The sequence below is a fragment of the Schistocerca americana genome, chromosome 4, assembly GCF_021461395.2.
Source record: "Schistocerca americana isolate TAMUIC-IGC-003095 chromosome 4, iqSchAmer2.1, whole genome shotgun sequence".
In the NCBI taxonomy this organism is placed as follows: domain Eukaryota; kingdom Metazoa; phylum Arthropoda; class Insecta; order Orthoptera; family Acrididae; genus Schistocerca; species Schistocerca americana.
The window spans coordinates 277,509,994-277,521,960 of record NC_060122.1 but is presented as its reverse complement, the minus strand read 5'-3'; the positions used below and the strand labels follow the sequence as shown (position 1 = coordinate 277,521,960).

The window sequence follows — 11,967 nt, the reverse complement described above, 5'->3', positions numbered from 1 at the left end:
TAATCTCAGGACAGGTGTTTGGTGCGCATATGTGGAGCACTCACAGAAGTTGAAAGACTGTACTGATATTTTCAGCACGTTGTAGAAATAGCAAACATTGCCTTGACAGACTTGCCGCGAGTGAATAAGCCTCCTTGACAGATTTGGTAACTTTCGTCACTAAAGTTGCTATAACGATATTATGATCGCTAATACCGTAGACTTTCTTTGAATGACTGTAGAACTGTCACAGCGGAGTCGGGTGGCCGGAACAAACATCCAGCAATTAATTTGTTTTCCATCTACAGCTGTTATACGCGACCAGATAAATTCACTGTCACACTCAACTTCGACTTCAATAGTGACAATATTTTTGTCAACTGCAGAGAACACTCCCCCTCCTATGGCCTCTATCTTTGAAAACCTCTGCATTGAAGACGACTAGTATGTACCCGCAGTTCATGTGGCCTGTAATTGAAAAAGTGTCATGTTGATATCTCTGTTGGCAAAAGATTCCGCAACAGCACGCCATTCGCATCACAAGGACAGGACTGCCGATGGCGAGGTGACCGTTAAGAACAAGTTTGAATACGAAACAAAACGATAGTATTCTACGTGTCGGGGGATGAATCTCGGAAATATGAATTTAGCAGAGAATACAAAAGCTTGGTCTAGATACAGTGGGGGGTCAGTAAAGTGAAATGTAGAGAAGGTAAGAATTTATGGTCAGACGAATAAAGAGTATTAGCAACAACAGCAGAAAATGGTTTAGCTGTGTAGGGTTCATCATGAACAGAAAAATATGGCAGAGAGTGAGTTACTGTGAAAAGTTCATGGATAGGGTTATTATTATCAGAATCAACAGTAAACAAACGCTAACAACAATAGTTCAGGTTTGCATGTTAAAACCAGTAGCAGAAAATGAAGAGACAAACAAAGTATTCGAGGAATCTAAACGTAAAAGTCAGTAAATTATGAGAGATGGAAGTCTAAGACTGGCGTGTAATTCGAACGCTGTAGTAGGTCATGAGACGCGTGGTCTGAGGTTCGAGCCCTCCCTCGGGCATGGGTGTGTTTGTTGTCCATAGTGTAAGTTAGTTTAAGTTAGGTTAAACAGTGTGTAGGCATAGGAACCGATGACCTCAGCAGTTTGGTCCCATAAGACCTTACCACAAATTTTCAAATTTTAGTAGGGGATGGATCAGGAGACGGAGTTACCGGAGTAGAAGAAATGACAGAGGAGGGATACTAATTTAGTTCTGTAAGACATTGCAGGTAGTAATAGCGAACGCACTGTTCAAAAACCACAAGAGGAGGATGTATCCATGGCAAACTGACACGAGAAGGTAATACCTGAATTACAGAGAGATCAAACAGAGATTTCGAAACCAGTTACTGAATTTTAAGACGTACTCCAGGAACAGAAAACTCTAATGCTTTAGATATTGAGATAATGAATACCACAATAGGTAGTTCTGTTGAAGGAGAACAAACATCGATTACAAGGATAGTCAAATAAGTTGGACGGGTAGAGAAGGAAGTACAGAAATGCTCAGGTAAAGACGGGAAATAGGCAATATGCAACTTAGGAATGAAATAAGAAGTTCAGAGAATCCAAGGCGAAATGGCTGCAGGAAAAATTCAAAGAAATCGAAAAAAAGTTTTTCGTAGGAAGGAGTCAACCATCATACGCCATTCCATGAAAAATGAAGATTTTGCTACATCTGTAACACTTCCTGTTCCTTTGTTTGCTATCAAATGAATACAGTTCGCATCATCTAACCTTCGCCGTATATTTCCTTGTTTAGGTCTATCGGTTTTCTTTCTAAATCTAATGCTGATACTTCATTGTCAATTGCACAAATGCAATGTCCGTAGGCATGGAATGACCCCATGCAGAAAAGCCACAACCACCTTTTCGAAATTAAAAATAAAGGCATGAATATTAAGAGTGCAGGAGGAATTCCACTGTATTGTGACGTGATGGAAAAATAAATGAGAGTCAACACGAAAACGCTAGGGAATACAGTATTAGAGTTATAGTTTAACAGAGCATTTGAAGATCTGCGGGCAAACAAGTTGTGACATATGTAAACGTAGGCTCCCGCCGCCATTGTCACAGTCAATCAAATTCTTCTTGATTGGGGACCGCATTGTCAAATATAAAATTCCGACGTTTCCTCTGGGTGTATTGCAATACACTTTGAGTAAGACGTCTTGCAATAGTCGCCGAAACGTCGGAATTTTGTAGTTGACAATGCGGTCCTAAACCCAGAATAGTTTTATTGACTTATAAGAGATTACAAACCTTTGGAATTTCTAAAAGCGTTGGGGGGGGGGGGGGGGGGGAGAAGAGCGGCAATCAAACGACAATTCAAGTTGATTTGTAGAATCTATCAGTCTTGGCAGACACAATCAGATTTTCAGGTAAATATCGTTCTCACAATCCTGAAGACAGTAAAGGCAGACAAGTGCAAGAACCATTATCTAATCAGTTTAACAGCTCAGGCTCCCCAGTTTCTGACAAAAGTAATATACGGAAGAATGGAAAAGATTACTGCCGATTTTTTGGATGAGGGTCCGTTTGGCTTTTGGTAAGGTAAAGGCATCAGTTTGGCAGTTTAAACGTTGCAGTTGATAATGGAAATAGGACTGAGGAAGAGTCAAGACACATTCATAGGATTTGTCGATCTGGAAAAAGCATTCGACAACGTAAAATACGTGCTGTGTGTGTGTGTGTGTGTGTGTGTGTGTTGTGTCCGTTCTTTCGGGAGTCTTACGGGAATTGCGAAATCCGCGAGTAATGAGGATAATGGGCAAGGAGCACTACATTAGTAGTGTGTGGATGGGTTGAAACTTCGGGTATGACGGGAGGCGAGCTAGGGTAGTCTGTGCATTTGCAATGAACACTGTGTCTGGATGACTTAGTGGTTGCCGGCACGGTATCTCAGCGTGTTCTCTATAACAGAAAAAACCAAGTGAATGGATCAACAATGAATCTCAACGGGTGTTATGTGACGTCCGCCATGACCAAACGCAACGAATAATAACGGACAAAATGAAAAAAGAAAAAAGTGATCAGAGCATGTGCCTAATAAGCATGAGACCCGGGTTAGAATCCTGATGCGACACAAATATTTACCTTTGCCCATTGATCTCAGTCTATAGCTGTTCACAGCTCATGGCTATAATTGCTTTGTGCCTTAATTTCTTCAGCGCAGTTGTACACCAGGCTCGAATTCTTATCGTAATCGGCGAAAGGCCGCGAGTAATGAGGATAATGGGCGGAGGACACAACGTTAGTAGTGTGTGGATAAGTTGATTCAAAATGGTTCAAATGGCTCTGAGCACTATGCGACTTAACTACTGAGATCATCAGTCGCCTAGAACTTAGAACTAATTAAACCTAACTAAGCTAAGGACATCACACACATTCATGCCCGGGGCAGGATTCGAACCTGCGACCGTAGCGGTCGCTCAGCTCCAGACTGTAGCGCCTAGAACCGCACGGCCACTACGGCCGGCGGATAAGTTGAGAATTTGAGTCTTACGGGAGGCTTGCTATGGTTGTCCGCAATGTTGCGGTGACCACAGCGTCCGGATGGCTTACCAGTCAGAGCATCTGCCTAGTAAGCAGGAGGTCTGGTTCGAATCCCCCTGCGGCACAAACTTTCAGCTTTTCCCAGCGATTTCAGTCTATGCCCGTTTGCAGCCAATGTCCGTAATCCATTTGTGTCTTAATTCATAATGGCTGCTGGATCAAAAATGGTGTCTATTCTTCCGGACATTTCCGAAAGAACAAGTACCACGTATGTAGATATATTCTTCACCGCGACGGAGGGGTGGAGGCTAGAAGGTGCCAGCGGTGGAATACGAGCATGTTTTCGCTCGCTTCATTCGTTTTCCCGAATACCTCAGAGAGTACCGAATGATTATTGTGTCTTTGCCCTTCACCCAGATCGAAAATACAATGGAAAAATTTCTTAAAAGATTTTCGTAGTTCTCGACGTGTGGCATAAGTGGCAGTGCCGGAAGCGAATCGAAACCGGAAAAATGTACGCCAGTTAACTATAGGATGGTTTTACTGTCATGGATAATAAACCTCAATCTGTAATTTTCGACGAAGTATCTTCACGTGAGAGTATGAAACCACCAAAGTTCATGTGTCACTTCTCAACTAAACATTGCAAGGAAGTTGATAAACCGCTGGATTTCCTCGAAAGAAAACTGAAAACGCATTACTATCGAGAAACTTCAGTGGTTCAGGCAATAAATTTGTTTTGTATTTCTTTGATTAAAAATAATATTTGTTACTTTTTTTGTTTCTGCGATTTAACAGTCTTTTTATCAGATTTTATGTATCCAGCGTCAGCGAGAATGCGTTATCAGCTAGCGACTAAGTTGCACACCGAGTCGCTAAAACAGGGAATCCGCATACAGATGCAGAGAATCTTATTTTGCCAGCAGCTCTGGGTACAGTTAACCACCTAAGTATTTTAAACGAAAGCCTCCAAGGTAAGCAGGCGGCAAACAAGCTTAAAAGCATACCATTTTCTCATAACACCACTAACGCATAATAAACGATGTCGCTGATGACATTCGAGAACAATTAGTCGAAAAAATAAAAACTGTCCATAATTTGCTTCACAGTTTGTTTAATGTCCTGATGTTTCAGATTGTGCGCTATTCATGGTTTTTGTTCTCTTTGAAACAGATGAAAGTATCATGGATGACACTTTTTTTACAACACACTTCCTGCAAACACTACCGGTCAGTATAATTACGACATGTATTTAGAAAGCACACGCAACTACGAGAATGATTGGAAAAGATGTATAGTGATTTGAAGTTATTGTGCTAAAGCTATGACTGGCAATGAAAGTGGGCTCGTTGCGAAATGTAAATCAATATCGGACGTTTCATGGACAAACTGCTTTCTTCATCGATAAGCTCTGTCAGCCACGGTATTAGCTTCTGCTTTAAATGATGTGCTTTAAGAATCTATAAAAGTTCTGAACTCTATTACAGGTAAAGCTTTTCAAACTCATTTGTTTAGTATCATTTGTGAAGACACAGATTCGTTCCATCAAAACCTCCTTTATCACTTAGAGGTCCGGTGGCTTTCCAAAGAAATGATATTAACACGTGTTCTGGAGCTAAAAGCTGAAATGTTAATGTCCGTACAACATTCTAAATCAGGACATACGAATTATTTTTGTTACCCCATTTGACTACTAAAATTAGCATTTATAGCTGCTCTTCTTAACCACCTAAGTATTTTAAACGAAAGCCTCCAAGGGAAGGAAGAAAAGATTATAACGGCCAAGAAAAAATAAAAGGTTTCCTCGCAAAACTTTGATTACGATCAACATCTTTACAAAAGGGGATATTGGAATATTTCCCTTGCTTTCAGAAGATTGTTCAAGAAATTGCAATAGAGAAGTAGGTGGTAGAAAGTTCTCACATCCCTTGCATGATACAGAGCTTGCATAATTTGGAAAGGACACTATTGTTATTGACTTCACTCTTGATGGTATGGCTTACGCTCCGCGGGAAGTAAATAACACAGATAACGCAAAACGCCGAAGAATAAATAGCGCAATGTTTATGTCAGTATTATGGTAACGATGAACAAAGTACATTCAAATCTCGCTTAATCGTAGCAATACCAAGGGAGCAGAGGGGTAACGCCCTCAAAAGATCGTAGTGGACACCATTACATTAAAAAAAGGCGCGGTGCACATACCAATATATCTGTGATCGATGTTAGTAAACACATGTTTTTGTCTGATTTGTAGCTCAAACCTTAAACTACTCACAGCAAAAGATGCAGTTAGTGATTATTCTTGATTTCCATCAGTAAAAATACTCATATGTTGAAGGTAAAGTCGCTTCACACTGCAAAAACTTCATAAGTAATGAATTCAGTATGCGAGCTGCTCGGACACCGCTTTGTTCTGAGCGTAAGTTGCTCTCAGTAAAAACTAGCTCGTATGTAATTTTGCTTGATAGTTGAGATAATGGTTTCTTCAAATTACCAAATATTTAACCAAAGGCATCGTCTGACGTAGAGATAAGAGTTAGCATTCTATGTGCCGTTAATAGCATTATTTAGAGCCTTGAACTTCTTTACTTTTTTTATAGCCTTATCATTAATGTGTCTGTCGCGTAGGAGGGCGAAGTCTAACACGAGAGATGATTGTTAGCCATATCAGACGATATGATGAAACATTCTTCCCGTACTTACTTTTCGATATAACATTCTAATATGCGTCACGTTAATATCACGCGTCGGACGTTTGACTGAATGCTCACCTCCAGTACAAATTTGAAACTGGATGTATGCTAGCTGAAGGTGAACTCTGTAATCACTTCTTTCAGAACTCAACCCACACACACACATTATTTGTCCTTTTTTTTTATTTTCAGACAGTTTCTGTGTACTGATGACTCGTGTGCTGAGGTTTCCTCAGCGTAATTGATTAATAGTAACTGCAAGACACCAGCCAGAACATTATGACCACCTACCTAAACCCGGTTTGTCCACCTTTGGCACGGATAACAGCGGCGACACGTCATGGCATGAAGAGATGTGGCCTTGGTAGGGCACTGGAGGGAGTCGTCATCACATCTGCACACATAAATCACCTAACGCGCATAAATTCCGGAGAGGCGGGCGATGAACTCTGATGCTACGTTCAACCACATCCTAGATGTGTTCGATTGGGTCCATATCTGGCGAGTTTGGGGGACTAGCACATAATCTGAACTCGCCACTGTGTTTCTCGAACCACTCTATCACACTCCTAGGTGTGTGACATGACGCATTATCTTGTTATCTTGTTGAAAAATACCATTGCTAGCACGAAACTTGACCGTCATGAAGTGGTGTACGTTGCCTGCAACCATTGTACGATATTCCTTGGCTGCCATGGTCCTCTGCATGAGCGCCACTGGACCAGTGGATGTCCACCGCATGAATTTTCCCCAGAGCATAATGTAGCTGCTGCCAAGTTTTCTCCGTCCCGCGGTACAGGTGTCAAGGAGCTGTTACCCCGGAAGACGACGGATTCGCCTCCTCCCGTTGGCATGATGAAGAGGGTATCGGGATTCATGAGACAATGCAAAGCTCTGCCACTGCACCAACGTCCAGTGCCGATGGCCACGTGCCCATTTCAGTCGCAGTAGCCGATGTCGTGGTGTTAACATCGGGAGTACATGGATCTGAAGGCCCATCGTTAGGAGTATTCGGTGCACTGTATATTCGGGCACAGCTGTATACCGCCCAGAATTAATCTCTGATGTTAGTTCCGCCACAGGTCGCCTACTGTTCTGTTTAACGAATCTGCCCAACCTACGACGTCCGTTTCTGTAATGTGCCAACCCCACGACGTCTATCACGATGCATCCGTAAAGACGCAAATGCAGTCCGCTTTGCGAATCTGGTAATTGGGTTGCTTATCTGCAGGTGCGAACTAATTCGATGATTCGAGGTGATGATACGATGGTGAGGATTAACAATGGCAGCTGCGCGGGATTAGCCGAGCGGTCTGAGGCACTGCAGTCCTGGACTGTGCGGCTGGTCCCGGCGGAGGTTCGAGTCCGCCGTCGGGCATGGGTGTGTGTGTTTGTCCTTACGATGATTTAGGTTAAGTAGTGTATAAGCTTCGGGTCTGATGACCTTAGCAGTTAAGTCCCATAAGATTTCACACACATTTGAACATTTTGAACAGTGGCACTAGAGAACAGCGCAGCCTACAGGTGCAATCTGCAACTATAAAAACTCTGCTAACAAATAGTAAGTTTCCTTTTAAAAGTGGGACACATACCTAGCAATAAAATGCAACAGATTCCAGTTGGTTCTCTAGAAACTTATCGTAGGGGATCAAACGTCCCATTGGTAGTCAAAGGGTTATAATAGCGTGTATATCCAACTTTGTAAAATAGCGATTCTGCGGGCATAAGTTCGACAACTCCTTGACAGGTTTAGGGAGGTACGTGGCGTCACATGTCTCCACACAGGTCACACCATTTCTTGATGACGTCCAAGATCTATTCCAGATCTTAAAGATCAGGCCAGTCTGGTGGCGAGGAAAACAACGCTACTTAATCATCACAAGCCTCAAAGCACTGTAGTACGACTCTGGCCTCGTGTCACTGACAGTTACCCTGCTGGAAGATGTCATCACCGTCGAGGGAGACATCAACCGTAAAGGGATGCAGGTGGTCCGCAGTAGTGTTTACACGCTTCTCATCTTTCATAGTGCCTTCGATTACTACCACAGGTTCCCCGGAAGTCCATTTAACTGCCCCACATAGTAAACAGTGCCCCCATCTGCAAGTTTCTGTGGCACGATATACACTATGTGATCAGAAGTATCCGGACACCTGGCTGAAAATGACTTACAAGTTCATGGTGCACTCCATCCGTAATGCTGGAATTCAGTTTGGTGTTGGCCCACCCTTATCCTCCATGACAGCTTCCACTTTCGAAGGCATACGTTCAATCAGGTGCTGGAAGGTTTCTTCGGGAATGGCAAACCATTCTTCACGGAGAGCTGCACTGAGGAGAGGTATCGATGTCGATCGGTGAGGCCTGGCCCGAAGTCGGCGTTCCAAAACATCCCAAAGGTGTTCTATAGGATAGAGGTGAGGACTATGTGCAGGCCAGTCCATCACAGGGACGTTATTGTCGTGTTACCACTCCGCCACAGACCGTGCATTATGAACAGGTGTTGAAAGATGCAGTCACTTTCCCTCAATTGCTCTTCAACAGTGGGAAGCAAGAAGGTGCTTAGAACATCAATGTAGGCCTGTGCTGTGACAGTGCCACGCAAAACAACAAGGGGGGCAAGCCCCCTCCATGAAAAACACGACCACACCATAACACCACCGCCTCCGAAGTTTACTGTCGGCTCTGCACATGCTGGCAGACGACGTTCACCGGGCATTCGCCATACCCACTCCCTGCCATCGGATCGCCACATTGTATACCGTGATTGCTCACTCCACACAACGTTTTTGCACTCTTCAGTCATCCAATATTTACGCTACTTACACTCAGCGAGGCGTCGATTGGTGTTTACCGGCGTGATGTGTGGCTTGTGAGCAGCCGCTCGACCCTGAAATCCAAGTTTTCTCACCTCCTGCCTAACTGCCATAGTACTTGTAGTGGACCCTGATGCAGTTTAGAACTCCTCTGCGATGGTCTGGGTAGATGTCTGCCTATTACACATTTCGACCCTCTTCAACTGTCAGCGGTCTCTGTTAGTCAAGAAACGAAGTCGGCCTGTACGCTTTTGTGCTGTACGTGTCCCTTCACGTTTCGACGTCACTATCACACCGGAAACAGTGGACCTAGGGATGTTTAGGAGTGTGTAAATCTCGCTTACAGATGTAAGACACAAGTGACATCCAAATCACTTGACTACGTTCGAAGCCCGTGAGTTCCACGGAGTGCCCCATTCCACTCTATCACGATGTCTAATGACTACTGAGGTCGCTGATATGAAGTACGTAGCAGTAGGTGGCAGCAAGATGCACCTAATATAAAAAACGTATGTTTGTGGGGGTCAAGATACTTTTGGTCACATAGTGTATGTCTCAAGCAGCCGTTCAACTGGATAACAGCGTATCACCAAGCTGACAAAAGTCACGGGATACCTCCTAATATCGTGGCAGACCTCCTTTTGTCCGCCGTAGTGCAGCAACTCCACGTTGCATATACTCAACAAGTCACTGGAAGTTCCCTGGAGAAACAGTGAGCTATCGTGCCTCTACAGCCGTCCATGGTTGCGAAAGTGTTATCGGTGCAGGATTTTGTGCACGAACTAACCTCTCAATTATGTCCCATAAAAGTTGATGGGCTTCATGACATACTATCTCGGGGCCAAACCATTCGCTCGAATTGTCCAGAATGTTCTTAAAACCAACTGCAAACAACTGTGGCCCAGTGACATGGAGCATTGCCATCCATAAAAATTCCATCATTGTTTGGGAACATGAAGTCCCTGAATGGCTACAAATGGTCTCCAAGGACCCAGTCCATTACTTGTGAGCACCGCCCACAGCATCGTGGAGCCACCACCAGCTTGCACAGAGCCATGGCTTTGTGGAGTCTACGCCACACTCGAACGTTTCCACCAGCTCATACCGACTGTAATGGGGACTCGTCCGACCAGGCAACGGTTTTCCAATCTACTATGCTCCAAGCGATACAGTCAGGAGCTCAGGAGAGGCGCTGCAGGCGATGTCGTGCATTCGCGTCAGTCATCTGTTGCCACGGCCCATTGACGCCAAATTTCTCCACATTGTCACAACATACACGTTCGTTGTGCGTCCCACATTGATTCCTGCTGTTATTTCACGCAGTGTTTTTGTCCGCTAGCACTGAAAACTGCACGAAACGCCGCTGCTGTCGGTCGTTAAGTGAAGGCCGTCGGCCACTGTGTTGTCCGTGGTTAGAGGTAATGCCTGAAATTTGGTATTCTAGGCATGCTCTTCACACTGTGGATCTCGGAATATTGAATTTCCTAACTTTGCGAAGTGGAACGTCCGATGTGTCTAGCTCCAACTTCCATCCCGCTCTGAAAGTCTGTTAATTCACGTCCCGCGGCCATCATCATGTGAGACACTTTTCACATGAATCACCCGAGTAGAAATGACAGCTTTGCTAATGCACTGTCATTTTATACCTTGTGAACGTGATACTAACGCTATCTGTAAGTGTGCATATCACTATCCCATGACTTTAGGCGCGTCAGTATACCACCCCCATCAGCGTGCGTCCATGCCACGATATATTGTCTCAAGAAGCCATTCAGCTGAAAGACGCAGTGTCCGGTCACGACCATCAATGTGGTATAACTATAAATGTGATTTATCCGACCAGGGGACTCGTTTTCATTGATCGGTGGTCCACTCTTGTGCGCTGTGTGGTGTTCTCTGAAAAGTAACTGCACCAAAATTGTATTCTGCCGTAAGATCTGCCACAAACGCCGCCCATACTACTCCACAGTGCCGGCAAGCCTCCGACATCCACGTTCTGTGATGAGGCTTGGAAGTCAGAGTGAGCTACTCATGGTTTCACGGTCCTTCACCTATTTTCCACAGAAGCTTAAGACTGTAGCTCACGAAAAGCGGAACAGATTCTTCGTATCCGAGATGCTCTTTTCCAAGCGGTGGTCATAACCATCGGTAAGTGGATTTCCCTATGCGTGTCAGCATTTTCGCGTTTAAAAGTGATTATAATGTTTCGGCTCATCGGTATATAGAAAATATAAAGAGGGTTTGCATCAGTTGTTGAGAGCTCTTAAATATGGCACTAAATGAAGTGGATAATTAGAGGCTAGGAACGAGATAAGGATGGGTATATACGCGGAGGGCGGGCGGCGAGGTTACCACACGACAGGATGCGCGCCTCTGCACTGTGTCTGCTGCCGCTGGCTGCGCTTCTAGCGCCTGCGCTGGCAGCCGTCCCCTACAGTGGGTGAGTCTCGCCAGTGTTACGCTACCTGCCGCGGCGGTCCGTCTAAGCCTCTTCTACAGTATCGACTTTCTTATCTCAGTTGGCTTCTCGAGACAAGTGCGTATACTGCAGTGCCCCTGGCGCTTTATTCCTCTACTGAGTATCGTCTGTTTTGAGTAGTCAATTTCGCACCGAAATGGGCGATATTGCGAGAGCTGTCTGCTGTGCACTTTGGCAACTCAGTGGTGAAAGTGAGGTTATGAGGGGCTATCTTATTACGGAAAAATCGAAACATAGGAATAAAATGTAGGAACAAGCAATGACAATAGGATTTATTAATGGCCAAAGGAGAATTCGTTGTGGAAGTTCTTGTCAAAGATTGTTTAGTGAATTGTTCACTCTCCTGAGAACTGAAATAATAGGTTAAGTGTCATCCAAACATTTCAGAACATATACACGTTTTTGCTCGAGAAAATATATACGTTCTTACAAACACACCAGAGCCGGCCGAGGTGGCCGAG

General features: G+C 44.3%; 1 protein-coding gene across 1 annotated transcript in view; it reads left to right on the top strand.

Moving 5' to 3' along the window:
• Positions 1–11,390: 11,390 nt before the first annotated feature.
• Positions 11,391–11,967, top strand: part of LOC124613401 (carboxypeptidase B-like) — a 99,173-nt gene continuing 98,596 nt past the window's right edge. The window contains exon 1 of the mRNA XM_047142104.1: positions 11,391–11,467. Coding sequence (XP_046998060.1) covers positions 11,391–11,467 — 77 coding nt within the window. The remainder of the gene's footprint in view (positions 11,468–11,967) is intronic.